Consider the following 15984-nt stretch of genomic DNA (forward strand, 5'->3'; position numbering starts at 1 on the left):
CTGTGAGAGGGAGACACAGGAAAGAGTGAGAAGAGCCTGTCGTGTAATGCCAGCAGCTAAAAGCAACTGCGTGAGAATTGTGGATGTGTTGAAGGTGTGCTGGAAAATGCGGAACGGAAATTACGGAGCAGCAGAAAAGTGGAATGTATTATTTAAATCGGTGCGTTGGAAAACACGGACCAGAGTTTTTTTTAAAACTGGATCGGCATTTTCCCATGCCTTGCCGATACGCAATTTTTGGCAAATATCGGCAGCCGATCCGATCCAAATATCGGATCGGGACATCCCTAATTCAAACAAATGGGCAAAATATGATTCCACATTGTTGAAAGTGGTCATCTGAGAGCATTTGTAATTGCAGTGCATTTCATATAAAATATTTTGATGCACCAGATATACAACATCTATCTGCCTTTTTACTTTTTAGCAATGAAGTTAGCGCCCACATACAGTACCTGAAGTAGAGCTCTTCTCTCTTTCACCACAGAAGATTGTGGATTGCACCTATTGGAATCTTGCTGCTCTTGTACATCATTTGGCATATCTTTGTCTGTGACCAGGCTGTCAAGGGTGAATGGAGAATCCAAACTCCTGTGAGAGCTTGTGTCAATTTCTGATGTTTCTATTACAAATTGAATGGATGTAGTTGTTGGACAACTGCCCGAGATCTGCACGCATAGTTCAAAGTACAGCAAAACAACTCTACCGTAACCTTTCTTCGACCTGCGTTGACTGCTTTTCTGTACTTTCCACGAATTGCTTTCAATTTAGTGCCGATAGTTGTTTTTGTGATGTCCTCTTTCCGATGAGGAAATTCTTCAGATGTCCCTCCAAGTCCGTACCGTTCCAAAATAGGGTAAGAATGTCACCAGTCTTGGACTGGCAAGTTTCCCAATCAACACTTTGTTGAGTTTTGTTAACTTTAAGCTCCAAGACGATGCTTAAAAGTAGCTCTACTTCTCCGTCAGTCCACATATATAATCATTTTTTGCCGTGACCCGCCATTTTTGCTATATGCCGCCTCCGGAAATGACGTTTTGGATGTTTCTGATGGGCTAAAATGGTCTTAAGTCCTAGGCTACAGCGCCCCCAGTATTTTGGCATGCATATGACACTCAGTGTATGCGTTTACTTGGGGACAGTAATAGTTTTTTAAATGTGCACGTGTGGCTGGAGATCTTGTTAAGACGTTAGTTTAGGCGGTGGCTCTTTAATGTTAAGGCGGCCGCCTTAACAACAAAACGCTGCGGGAAACCCTGGACTGACTCAAAACATTTTCCCATATCCCCCAACTGTAGGTATACTTCCTACACCACCTATCTAATTTAATCATTGCTTTGTGACACTTTTTGAAGGTAACCTCAATAATGCTTGATTTAAATTCTGTTTAACTGAACAATCCATCTGTTTTTCTCACTGTAGCAGGCCAATGAGGCCCTTCACCAGCACCAAATAGCCGGAAACAGCCTTTTGCCTCTGCTCAATTCTGCAACGGAGCCACCTGATCAGAAACCAGTACTGCCCATACTGTTGGACCAGAAACCACCAGTCAGTGCTGCAGAACTTCTTAAAGATAATGTGGCCAGCGGGGCTGGGGGAGGAGGTGGTGGAGGACCTCTACTTGCTGTGATTAAAAAAGAACCCAAATCAAAGACGCCCTTCATTTGTGGCTACTGCAACAAGGCTTTTCGGGACAGTTACCACTTGCGGCGGCATGAGTCATGTCACACCGGCATTAAGATGGTCTCACGGCCTAAAAAGACACCCACAGCTCCCACCATGGTGCCACTCATAGCCACTGTACCTCGTGAAAATAGTGGAAACTCTTCATACATTACTACTGTAGCTGGTATCTTGACTACAGCCACCACATCAACAGCAACAGGCACAAGCATTATGACACCGATGCAACACCAACAGCAGCAGAGCATCCCTAAGAAACCCTCCAAGCCCGTGAAAAAGAATCACGGCTGTGATATGTGTGGAAAGGCCTTTCGGGATGTTTATCACCTCAACCGTCACAAGCTGTCGCACTCTGATGAAAAACCGTTTGAGTGTCCCGTCTGTCACCAGAGGTTCAAGAGGAAGGATCGAATGACGTATCATGCACGCTCCCATGATGGCGGCATTCACAAGCCTTACATTTGTTCTGTGTGTGGGAAAGGATTCTCCAGGTATGTAGATTACATACTGTAATTTCCGGGCTATAGAGCGCAACGGTATTTAAACCGCACCCACCAGATTTGAAAAGAAATACATATTTTTACCTATAATAGCCACACCAGACCATAAGATGCAGATATATACTGGTACGAAATATTTTGTAAATGTTTATTTACATACCATTACCTTAATTGTTGACAGTAAAACAGCTGATCAAACAAAACAGAAGTCATGGACCCACTAGCTGCTGAAGTTAGCTCTCCAATTAGCTAAACAGACTCAAATACTCCACGGTGACGTTTTAGTGAATTTACGAAACTGAAACAATACAAAAAGAATGCCATTGGAAGTAATAACCTCCAACACAGACACTTGCAAACGTGTTAGTATATTCGCTAATGCTAACGGCGCTAGCTTGATTACATTATGATAGCATGTACAAATATGCATGAACACATTCCTACAGACATCATACATGGGACGGTTTAGAAAGTATGATTTGTTTTAGTTATATTGTAAAACTTACAAATGTCTGGAAGGATGAATGAAGAATCCTTTCAAGCAGAAACACTAACAAATATACTTCCGACATGAAACAGAAAGTACACTGTCAACCAGCGGCACCTGCAATAAGCAAATCTGTCCAAAAGATGGCGCCACAGCACAAACAATAACACACCTTTTAAGTGTCTGTCAGCGGAGCATTAAAACTATGATTTGAATATAAAACACTATTTGCCGTTGGCGAAGAAAAATCCATAAATTAGCCACACCTTTTCAAAGCTGCACGTTTAAGGCGTAAAACAATAGTAGCGTCTAATAGTCCGGAAAATACAGTATATATTTTTAATTTCATCAAGTGTATTTAGGTGTTTTATTTTTTTTTAATTACAAAAAAAACATTGCGTGACGCACACTGTAAAACTGATTGGTCCAGCCAGCATTTTTGTGCTTGTTGCATATTGTCATTCCTGCTCCTTGTGAAAAAGTCTCAAGATTATTACAAGAATAAGTTTAAAAATTCTGAGCAGTGCAGGAAAATGGTAATGGGGAAAAACAGGCTGGTGGTCAATGACACGCGATGAAAGAGAGTAGAGCAGGGGTACTCAAATGCAAATTTTAAAAGTCCACAAATACATTTTTCATGTTTCAAAGGTCTATTTTTAATTTTTGGTCTTGCCGCGTGCTATAATACTCACTAGTAATAACAAATTATCTAAATAAATTGTTTCTTTGTAAAAATATTATTGTTCTATTGTTAATTCAGGATCTCAGGATTTCCTAAATTTTCATATATTCAAGGCATTTTGGGACAAAATGTGTTATTTCCTAGTGTCAGAAAGCTTACTGTAAGTTGAAGGTAATGGCTCCTCTAACAGAACAATAATGTAAAACATACAGCCACACTAAAAAATGGCTAAGGTCAAAACATTTGACTAATAAATGGCTGTCTATGAGTCCTGATTTAAGTACAATTGAACATTATATGGGGCAGAGCTGAAACATGCAGTCTGCAGAAGATACCCATCAAACCCGTGTGAGCAAATGAGAGCGCAAGAATCAAAATATATGTAACTGTAAACTTGAAAAGTGTTATTATTATCCAACAATATAATAGATTAGAACGCTTTATTGTCATCAAACATAAGAGCATGATGAAATTACAGGTGGCTACTTTGTTAGGTGCAGTTAAAATATAAAAACAAACAATAAACGTGTTAAAAATAATTACCAGTAACAAGTGCAACAGTGAAAAACAGTGTAAGCTATTGGAACAGATTCAATATCCTAATGGCCCATGGATTAAAAAAAATGTTAGAGGTGTAAGATGTTATGATACAAAAAGAGACATGCAAAGAAGCGTGAGAGGGGGGGAAAAAAATCATACCTTATTTGTTAAATCAACAATCATGTGAAACCTGCTTCTTTTTTATTGTACTTTGCCTGTACATTTATGAATGTTTTATTTACCGTGTATAGAATATAATATACCGGTAATGCTATTTGAATAGGGATGATGAAGTTCAATATACTGTAGTTCCAAAACAACAAATGCTACTGATGTGCTGTGCAGATAGTTTACAGTGTATGCTAATTTCTAACTCTTGTCCCTAGCTGGGCTTTTAAATAATATAACATTCTCTTGATACACATCAATATGCTAAAATATTGCATAGTGAGACAAAATGCAAGGTAAGACCTTAAAAAAAGTACAACCAGGACTAAGTTAATGTGTACAGTTTTGTTTTCCCTTAACCTTTGTTGTAAACATATTCATGTCGGAGATTAATTCTGCTGGTATTTATAAAGAGCTGGGTATCATAGCCAATTTTCCAAGTAGGTTTGATTTTGGTTCACAATGTTCTAAATCATAATTCAATTCGATCTGCACTCAAACAATGAAAATGTCTCTACTCTGTTAAAAGTACAAATGTATTTATTTTTCTCTTTACCATAAACAACAGGATTAAATATGTAAACAAAAGTACTTCCCGAGTTACGGCGGTGGTCCTTTCCTCATAGTGAGCTAGCACTACATCAGCGCTCATCTTATAAGACTCTGTCACAAATAATATCAATACCAATAGCCGTTTCATCCACATTTTTACATTGCATGATCATAATGTAGTTGTTCAAGGAGCTGAACAAACCGCTAAAAACAGACAAGTGCAAGCTTAAATCTTTGCCAAAAAGCGATGGCTTCTAATACTGTATCTTCATGGCCTGCAGAGAATTGATTAGTAATGCGAGTCAGTCCTTCAGTTTCTTTTGTTTTCCCCTAGACGGCTTTGTTGTTGGAACCTAACGTTAACGGAGTGTGATGCTGCTGCTGCTTCACGCACAAGACTCTCTCGAAGCTGGGTGGAGGGAATAGATGCACTGTAAATTTTATATTGCAAAATGTAAAAGTTTTTGATCCATCATCGATTAAATACATTGTTCTACCCATCTCTATAGTTTATTAAACATTTAGTTGTACTAACTTAATTGAACTTTCAAAAACAATACCTTGAAACTAAATATTGTAAAATACTGAACAAAATAGCAAAAATAAAATACATTAAATCGCAAAAAATTATTTTGGGTGCTGTAATAATGTTTTCCTGTTTTTGGGACAACTTTCTGGACTTAATTATAAAAGGCAGACTTGTACGTGTAATATGCTTACATCAATACAAGTGCCGTATTTTAGTTTAACATAATACTGTAAGTATAACTACATATGAATAAATAATATGAAAACAAAACTTTATTTAAGAGATGGTGCTTTTTGAATAAAGCTGAAGAATGTCACAATCTGAATTGTCTCGTCTTTATGTGCAGGCCTGATCATCTCAGCTGTCATGTCAAGCATGTCCATTCCTCAGAGAGGCCTTTCAAGTGCCAAGTAACGGTAATTCCCATGCTACCATTTTTTAAGACACTCTTTTGGACAAATATTATTTAACTTTAACCACAAAGTAAAAGCTAAAGTTCCAACACCAGACATACGGTATATGTTCTACTGTATGTATGAATGACATACACAGGCTGACCACAACATTAAGGTAACTTGTATCTGTGCATCTGGAAGTTTTTATTAAAAGTTATATCTGCACAATGTCCAAAATACTACACTGTTTACTATTTGAATTCAGTATGTTTGTATTTTTTTTTTTATTAATTCAATAAAGAATAAATAATTATTCATTTTATGTTTGTTTTAGGCCTGTACATCTGCCTTTGCTACCAAAGACCGTCTGCGCTCGCATATGATCAGACATGAAGGCAAAGTCACCTGTAACATCTGTGGCAAAATGCTAAGTGCAGCCTACATCACAAGTCACCTCAAGACTCATGGCCAGGCCAGCTTCAGCAACCATTGTAACAAAGGTAGGCTGTCTACAAAGCTCACAAATTTTGAGTCTGGCTTGTGTTAACATTTAAGTCAAGTCAATTGTACTTATACAACACCAATTCAAACTACAAATGTTATCTCAAAACACTTTACACATGGAGTAGGTCAAGAACAGCGGTCGTTCTCATACATTGAAATAAATCAATGGAACTCATGTTAAAACCTTGAACAGTGAGAGGCGACTGTCTCGACCGGATGAATTGTGAGATTATTAAATGGTCCTGTCCTGTTTTTCATGATCAGATTTCTAAATGCTCATGCATAGCGTAGCCTATTGTAATGTGATCACTCCTCAACAGTTCCATTTCACAAACTTGCAATAGATTACAAATAAAGACATTTATTTATTGCGATTGATATTCCACATGCGACACAGAGCAGATGAGTAATTGTAAATGCATATGTACAATGTGAAAAATTGTAAACACACAACTTGGGCTGCAGCAACTGATTATTTTAGTAATTGAGTAATCCATTGATTCATTTGTTTGATTAATCGAGTAATCGAACAAAACACTTTTGAGCCTCGATGCGTCTTTTAGGGAAAATGTTTGAAATATACAAGGACTTTTCTGATTAACTTTATTCTTTCGACTTATAAATGCTTATAATATTGAAATGCACTTCTACCATGGGATATATATGTATGTATGTATGTATGTATACATTTATACACACATATATATATATATATATATATATATATATATATATATATATATATATATATATATATATATATATATATCTCAATCACTTATGTTTGAAAAAATATATAAGAAACCACCACATTGTCTTTTTCACATTAAAATGATTGCAAAACCTTTGACGGTTTCTCTTCTTCTCTCCCCACCACTTTGTAGTTGTTTTTGTAATGAGCTATTTTAACACTGCGCTAGTGCCCCCCCCCCCCTTGAAAGAACCACCCCTTTTCTGCTTGCTAAAATCTTCATTCCTTTTTTCTGATAAACGCACATCATCAACTTTGAAATTGCACTTTTAACCAATGCTGGACGATTATGGAAAAAATACTGATTATTATTTTGATTGATATTGTACCGGTAATCACAATTATTAACACGCTTATTAGTTAATTTGAAAACATGAGTATTTATTGTGCCACCAAAACTGAACTTTAAATATATGTCTATGAATGTTCGCATTCATCCAGGTCATTGTCATCTCAGGGCGTTCAATCGATCGCAACTGGACTGTTTGATTTGTCTTAGAAGACGATTCTCCGCTCATCCGAGTAGGCTTCATCAGTTGGTGCTCATAGACTGAGATTGGTCAGATTTAATCCAGCGGCTGGTGCCAAAACCCCAATTATTTGTGCCTGGGCAGGATGGTTTCGCCCTATCGTAGTGAGAAAAACAACTGTTTTGATGCAAACGAGCAATCCTAACTGTCAAAGCTAACGACAGTCATTAAAGTATAATTTCCCCTTGTTATCATTGATGTATTTTGTGGCAGAACGATCGCTGTGGATTGACTACTACTAGTCCGAAAAAGTCAGAATCCCCCACGTGAGTATTCCATTCAGGCCCCGTTTACACTAACCCGGATAAGGTTATCTAGGGTAAATCACACCTAACCTTATCCGTGTCGACACACAACAATGTCACCGTTTAAGACCCCCGCCCCCCCCCGTCCACCGGCGTAACGTGACCTAGTACGCATGCGTTGAAAATGCACATGTCACAGTCATCTCCAGTATTGTTTTGTGTGCAAGTTCTTAAATTTAACTTATCTGAACAATATCCAGTGTTGTGGTATTTCAATTAACTGGAAAGTGCGCTGTGGGGCCCTATTGTAGTGAATCACACCTGAGCCATCATAAATTAATCAAATCTTTATTAGACACGTAAACAATGTGATAAAGAACATTTTACATCAATCAAACTAGGGATGTAGATATCTGGTCAGGACACTCCTCACTTTTTTGCCTTCACCTTCATTGTCCATTCGTTTTTGGTGACTTTATATACCGTACTGTGGACCTAGACCTTGAGTCTGCAACATACAGGTAAAAGCCAGTGAATTAGAATATTTTGAAAAACTTGATTTATTTCAGTAATTACATTCAAAAGGTGCAACTTGTACATTATATTTATTCATTGCACACAGACTGATGCATTCAAATGTTTATTTCATTTAATTTTGATGATTTGAAGTGGCAACAAATGAAAATCCAAAATTCCGTGTGTCACAAAATTAGAATATTACTTAAGGCTAATACAAAAAAGGGATTTTTAGAAATGTTGGCCAACTGAAAAGTATGAAAATGAAAAATATGAGCATGTACAATACTCAATACTTGGTTGGAGCTCCTTTTGATGTTTTTGTCCACTGAATTAATGTGCTCAATGAAGGCTTGCACTTCTTGGTTTCTGATTTTTCACCCATGTGTCATCCACATATCTGTACCAATGACTTGGTGCTGTTCCCTTACAAGAGCTCAAAACTCTCTTTTCCATGTCTTCCATGTAAAGGTTTGCTACTATTGGAGATACAGGTGATCCCATGGCACATGTTTTTGTTGGTAATATGTTCCCATGAATTGAAAGTACAGTGTTAAGGCAAAGTTCCAGCAAAAGGCAAATCTGTTCGGGGTTTAGTATGGATCTATCCTGTAGGGTGTGAAAGCCTAGTAGACGTCTCACTGTCTCTATTGAATCCTGGGTTGGAATACAGGTGAACATGGAGGTGACGTCGAATTAAACTAAAGTTTCATTTTTGTCCAGTTTTAGATCTCTGATCTTCGCTGTATGTGGCCAACATCTCAGCACCTTTGGTCGGCAAAACTCCACATCATGTCCAAAACAGAATTGACTTTGTAGTAGGGGTGTAACGGTAAACAAAAATTTCGGTTCGGTACGTACCTCGGTTTAGAGGTCACGGTTCGGTTCATTTTCGGTACAGTAAGAAAACAACAAAATATACATTTTTTGGTTATTTATTTACCAAATTTGTAAACAATGGCTTTATCCTTTTACCATTGGGAACACAATAATAATTCTGCCCACGTTAATCAACATTAAACTGCCTCACGTTGTTGCTCAGATTAAATAAAATGACAAAACTTTTCTTGTACATATAAAAAGTGCAACATTAAACAGTTTCAAGTCAACTCATCATGCTTAATTTATTACAGCATTTGGGAAGCCTGTACTTCATTTTTATTATGTAAATGTTATATTTTTATCAACATGTGATAGCAGGGACCCTGCCATTCAAAACTAGGCTGCTACATTACTAATGATTACACACACACACACCGCACAATGAGCTAACACACACATAACGCAAATGAGCTAACGTTACGCTAAAAGCTAATTAGCCTTCACCTCAAGCCAGGACTGTGAACGAGCTGAGCTGCAGTTTGTTTCTAGAACATCAACGTGCTCATAGTGATGTTACTAGTAGTTGACTGGGAGGTGTCTATTTTAATTTGGGGAGAGTCCGTTGCCTGATGCTCATCTGCTAAACACCTATCTGCTAACCCCACCGCAGAAGCACTGACTACATGCGCTCTGAATACGTTTACCGCTAAGGTTGTAACCAATCAGATGGTTGTGTGGGTGGGACAATGCTGGGTGCTGTGTAGGAGACAGAGGCAGAAAGCGGAGCAGCTTGTTAAGACTTTAGCTTAGGCGGCTACTTAGTATGTTTGTGTGGAAACTCGTTCGGTACGCCTCCGAACCGAATTGGAAACCCCGTACCGAAACGGTTCAATACAAATACACGTACCGTTACACCCCTACTTTGTAGCTAAGATCAAAGAACTGGACAAAAATGAAACTATAGTTTAATTTGGCGTGAGGGATTCCGGCTATTTTGGACCGGTAGTAGTCGATCCACAGCGATCGTTCTGCCACACAATACTCAATGGTAACAAGGGGATATTATACTTCAATGACTGTCGTTGGTTTTGACTGTTAGGATTGCTCGTTTGCATCAAAACAGTTGTTTTTCTCACTACGATAGGTCGAAACCATCCTTGCCCAGGCACACCCTCCTGGTTTTTTGTGGTATAAATATTTGGGGTTTTGGCACCAGCTGCTGGACTAGATCTGACCAATCCAAGTCTTTGAGCACAAACTGATAAAGCCTACTCTGATGAGCGGACACACATCTTCTAAGACAAACCAAACAGTCCAGTTGCGATTGAATGCCCTGAGATAACTTTAAATATAGTTTTTTAAAAACGGTATAAATTAATAACGTATAAACAGCAACAAGTAAAATAATAGTGATAACAATATTTCTGAACAACAATAGCAATATAAAAACAATACTATTCAGTTTTCTGTTTTAGTTTTTGCCTCATATACTTATTTTACCACCATAGTGTATGTTTTTGTGTCAAATAAAATTTAATAAAATATTTGTTAATAATTGCAAACATCCTCACATTTATTGGTGTAATACATTTTGGACAATTTTGACCAATATTTTAGGTCTTTTTAGGTACTTTTTTAAAACCTTTATTTGTTTAGTGCAGTCAAACCGGATTATTGTGGTCTTCTTTTCATTCATTTGCTGCTCATCTTTTCCACCGTCACATGTTCCGAAATTTGCATGCACCTTAATCATTTATTTTATTTTATTTTTATTTTTTTCGGGCAGCACGGTGTCAGAGGGGTTAGTACAGCTGCCTCACAATACGAAGGTCCTGAGTAGTCTTGGGTTCAATCCCGGGCTCGGGATCTTTCTGTGTGGAGTTTGCATGTTCTCCCCGTGACTGCGTGGGTTCCCTCCGGGTACTCCGGGTACTCCGGCTTCCACCCACTTCCAAAGACATGCACTTGGGGATAGGTTGATTGGCAACACTAAATTGGCCCTAGTGTGTGAATGTGAGTGTGAATATTGTCTGTCTATCTGTGTTGGCCCTGCGATGAGGTGGCGACTTGTCCAGGGTGTACCCCGCCTTCCGCCTGATTGTAGCTGAGATAGGCTCCAGCGCCCCCCGCGACCCCGAAGGGAATAAGCGGTAGAAAATGGATGGATGGCTGGATGGATGGTATTATATTAGATCGTGAGAAGCCATAATCAATATCAAAATTTGATTAATTGCCCAGCCCTACTTTTAAAATGTGTGCGTTAATAAAAAATCACTGCACCCACACACCACTGCTCTCAACTGCACGTGCGGAAACTTTGTTTGCATATTTAAAGTTTGTGCTGTCTGGATTTCATTAATTTTTATTAGTTATACTCATTAAAGGAATAATCGAAGCAACAAAATTGAACTCAAAACTTTTTACTATTAAATTATTAATCCTTGCAATCTTAACGTCACGTGACACAAACATAAAAATGTGGAGCCGGCAACATGACAACACCTTTTAAAAAGTTGGCATTTGCCCACTAGGGCAGCACGGTGGAACAGGGGTTAGTGCTCAACATTTAAGCCACTTCTACATTCACTCAACATTCCATTAGCATTTCAGTTCAGCGTCAGATTTTCAACATTCAAACCATTCTAACATTCAAACTATTCTTACATTCATACTACATTCACATGCAATTCCTTTAGGAATTGCCTCTTCTAGTTATAGGTAATATTACCTATAATTATATTCAAGTTTCACATTGCATATTGTAGTGTAGATTTTGGCTTGACGTTTTGGAATGCCAAGATTTTGTTTAGGAGTGTATATCCAAGTTTCTTTTCAATAGTTTTGTCCCTTCATATAAAATATACAGTGGTTTATGTTATGTATCCAGTCCAAAGGGCCCTATAAAATCCAATCGTAAGAAAACCGAAACAATGTATATCAATTTAATCCGCTACAGCAGTGATTGTCAAACGGTTGTACGTGTGCTACTTGTGGTATGCGAGCTCATCTAATGATATGCCAAATAATCACTTGATTAAAGTACAATGTTTTGTTTTCCTATGTTCAAACACAATGTTACTGTTCAAACTGTGTGTGGCCATAAATATTAAATATTCTTGTTAAATAAAACCTTCCTTGTTTTTAATGAATACTAAGGCCTACTGAGCTACTGTATTTTAATATTGGTCAATGTGGTGGTACTTGGAAAGCTAAGTTTTTTCTGAGGTGGTACTTGGTGAAAAAAAGAATGAGAACCACTCGTCTACAGACACAGACACCCTAAAATGTGAACACAAGTTACAATATTAGAAATATAGAGTTACAGGGATGATGTTTGATAAGAAATTATTGAGTTTGAGCCCATTATCGAATCCTCTTATCGAACCAATTCCTTATTGATTCTCTTATCGAATCCAGATAGGTTGTTGTATATGGAAAAAAACACACAATATTTGGTTTAACAAAAGCTCACTTTTATTTTATAAGAAATAAATAAAATAAAATAAATAAATAAATATTGACTGTTGTTACCCCCCTAAAAAAATCAAATAAAAAAAATAAATATTGACTGTTGTTACCCAAAGTATATTAAGTGGGATTTTTCAGAAAAACAAATATATACAGTAACACAAAAACAACCTGTCTCTGTGATCACTATAGGTGTATAAATAATAATATAGTGTTAAATAAATCAGTCCCTTGGGCACAAAACTGAAAATAATACAGCTCTCCAAAAAGTGCACTTCTGCTGCTATTGGAACATCCTTCTGGGGTCCATCAGTGTGGCCTCCTCCAGGAATGACTGCACGTCCTTGTCCTGGAGGGAAAATGAGGGACAGACACAGCATAGAATTAGGGGGGAAATTAGCTGAATGTGAAGACTAGGCTGTCTGTTATTAAGTCTTTAGCATTAGTATGTGGATTTAAATGATGGAATGGATTAAGTAATGAAGTTAAACATTGTACTGATATGATCCACTTTAAGAGGTTGTTCAAATTAATAGTGCTTACCAAGTACAAAGAAGAATTATGAGAAATACTTTCAACCTAAGATATTCTTCATCTCAGTATATTAATAATGACTGAATTAATTACATATTACAAAACGGTTGTATATACTAATTCACAGATGTTATTTTATTATAAAAAGGTCAGTAAATTATGTATATATTTGTAAACGCTCTGACGTGGGAAAGGGGTAGGATTAAATAAGCTTTACTTCTTCTTACTCCTTTTCTGACATGATGTAAAGTGAAATGATATGAAACTGTGATGTTATGTTGTAAGTGTGTTCATGTACAAAATAAACTAAAGAAAGATAGAAAGCACTAGTTTAATAGAAGGCCCTGCAAACTCTGGAGTGGTGTAGGATACAAGATACCGTTAACGTTATCAGACATATACAAAAAGGCTAACGTTACCGTTAGTCACTGACTATGCTTAGGTAACGTTCGTCTAGCTAACATTACTGCAGTCCTGGTTGACATAAGAGGTAACGTTATTTTAGCCGAAAGGCTACAAGTGAGCATATATGGAAATTAACCGGCAACAGTTAACGTTAGTTACTCACCAGCACTATCACTGGAATTGGCGCTGCAGGTTGAAGCAGAGGAAGAGGGGTTTGCTTCGTCATCTCTTGTCGCTGCTTCTCCACAACACGTTTCTCTAACCTTCAGGTTATGTACGGCCTGAACATGTTTCATCATGCTTGTTGTACTGCTCCCCTTACATGAGAGCAAAGCCTGGCAATAATTGCAGATAGCCGTTTCCTCGTCATATTTTTTTGTAAAATTAAGCCATGCCTTGAGGCGTTTTTTCCGGTCCATTGTTGTTGCTGCTTTCTGTATTTGCCGCCTAATGACTGAGCTACGTCATTTCCTGGGATGTGTCACAGGGCATTTCCTGTGGGACGGGATTCGTTCCCAGGGATTCGAATAAAGAACCAACTCTTTTTCTTTACTATAGTGGCCTCGATAACGGGAACCGGTTCTCAAAAAGGCATTTGAGTCCATGGAATCGGTTCTTTTCTTATTGAACAACCGGGAAAACCGGTTTCGAACATCATCCGTAAGAGTTACACACCAATACACTGCAAAATGCATATAAATTGCAATTTAAATGGATATATGGACATTTAAAATGACTGTTGATGTCTGAGTGGCGAGAGAGGGCAGGAGCCTCACTAATGCCATCATCGTACTTTGCTCCCACCTTTTTCTTCAATGCCATAGTGTTTCCCATTGTATTTATCAAGGTACTGACACTTGTGTTATAGAGTTTTTTCCCCCAAGATCGCACGGGCACCGGCTTTGCATCAATTGATCTAATCACATGAATGCGCAAGACAGACCATGTCACACTTACATGCATACGTGCCGTTTTACGTGTTTTGGCAAACAAAACGCTCAAATCGAGAGCTCTTTTAGTGGGATCAGTTATATGAGAGCCGGTATGCGCCATATTACACTTGATTGTTTTGCTCGACTTATTGACTTGTGTTGATTGGACTATTACTGCATGCTAAAACTTAGTTTAACTCTATGGTGGGTTACGGTAATTTGATAGGAAAAACAGTGACATGAAAACGGACACATATTTTTTATATTTTCACCTAAAAACGGGGCATATAAAAACTGAGATACCACTGTACTGTAATAAAAGTGGTTTCTGAAATGTGAGCGGTATAGGTGACTTTTGGTAGCTATTATACCATAACCCTGTGACCTAAGCACTCAAAAGTATACCTGTATCTCCCTGAATCTGGGGTGAGAGAAATTTGAACCACAGCAGCATTCTAATTAGACTTACAAATTCTGTAATAACTCTCAGCAGTATCTCTTGTGTGATGTAGTTTAATAATGAATGCGGGTGCAATATGCTCATTTGCATTTTACAAGGGAGTATGTTTACTAACTCAGATGCCAACCGTTCTGAAGTTCTTGCCAGGCACAAATTGCTCATATTGTACGTTAGAATTGAAGATGATATATGTTATACAATCACATGTATTGAAGTATTCTATTGAGTGCAAGAAAATCTGCACTTGTTTGCGTAAGTTCTTCTTGAAATGTGTGTAAGATCAAATGTATTTGTGAGACGTGTTGGTGAATAAGGCCACATGATTGTAAAAGAACTACTATTCCCACTAATTGAAATATTTATTCCAATCTGTTTCCAACCATACCATTCCAACCAAAAACTTCCAGATGATGGTGCTGCTGCCCTGTACTATGATAACCCCTCATGTGTCTGTATTTTTGAATAGGAATAAGTGACTGGCAGTGGAACCATTCAGGGCCACGAAAAGGTAATCCAGTCCTGTAGTTGGTAGCAGAAACCTCTAAATGAACTCTGATAAACACAAGTGGCCAGTTTTAGTTATGTTGCACCATGGTACTCAGGTCTGAATGCATGTTTTCGCTAAGAACTGGTGACATTAAGGTTCCTCCATGTATGTAGAGAACATACAGTAGTTGTGCCAGTGTAAGGTTAAAGTTCATGAAGCAGGATCAGTAGATTGGAATTAACCACAAACTGGACCATCATGCCCCACAAACTATTATTAATCAATATTTTTGCCCAGATTTTTTTCCTGATGAATTGACTTGTTTGACTGCTTGTTTGAATATTTTGTAAAAAGTACTATGTCCCATAGGAATCAAAACATGGCCCAACATGGCTAACTGACGGTGTCACTGCTTGGGCAAGACCTGCTGACATTGGCCATAAACTGTCTTGTATTATTTACTAGTCATGTGTTCTAGTGTTCATCTAGCCTCCTGCACACAGTGCTTAGCAGTAGAGATGTTTTTTCCACAATGTATTTATGTTAAAAAAATCCGACAGTTAGCCGGTTAGTCTATTGATCCTGCTTTTTGAATTTACCCCTTAGGTGAGTTGACGGTAGGAGAGATTTTAAATAACTCCTTCCAAGTCCTAATTGACAACTCTCATAAAGGTAGGTTTCTCCAGCAATATTACTACAGTTGGCATAATGTTGACATAATGTATGTTTATTTTACTGATCCAGGTAAGTTACGAAGGACCTGATTTCACTGTTGGCTTAACTTGTTTTAGAAG

At 37.7% G+C, this 15984-nt stretch overlaps 1 protein-coding gene across 4 annotated transcripts in view; it reads left to right on the forward strand.

Annotated features, from left to right (window-relative positions):
* Positions 1–15984, forward strand: part of vezf1b (vascular endothelial zinc finger 1b) — a 70669-nt gene that overhangs the window by 43474 nt on the left and 11211 nt on the right. For 2 of the 4 annotated variants that reach the window (XM_061925534.1, XM_061925531.1), the window contains exons 2-6: positions 1423–2174; positions 5488–5557; positions 5871–6036; positions 15170–15211; positions 15797–15862. In XM_061925534.1, coding sequence (XP_061781518.1) covers positions 1423–2174; positions 5488–5557; positions 5871–6036; positions 15170–15211; positions 15797–15862 — 1096 coding nt within the window. The remainder of the gene's footprint in view (positions 1–1422; positions 2175–5487; positions 5558–5870; positions 6037–15169; positions 15212–15796; positions 15863–15984) is intronic. The other 2 variants (XM_061925532.1, XM_061925533.1) reach the window with 2 other exon arrangements.

This window comes from Nerophis lumbriciformis, linkage group LG30, assembly GCF_033978685.3.
Source record: "Nerophis lumbriciformis linkage group LG30, RoL_Nlum_v2.1, whole genome shotgun sequence".
NCBI classification, from domain to species: domain Eukaryota; kingdom Metazoa; phylum Chordata; class Actinopteri; order Syngnathiformes; family Syngnathidae; genus Nerophis; species Nerophis lumbriciformis.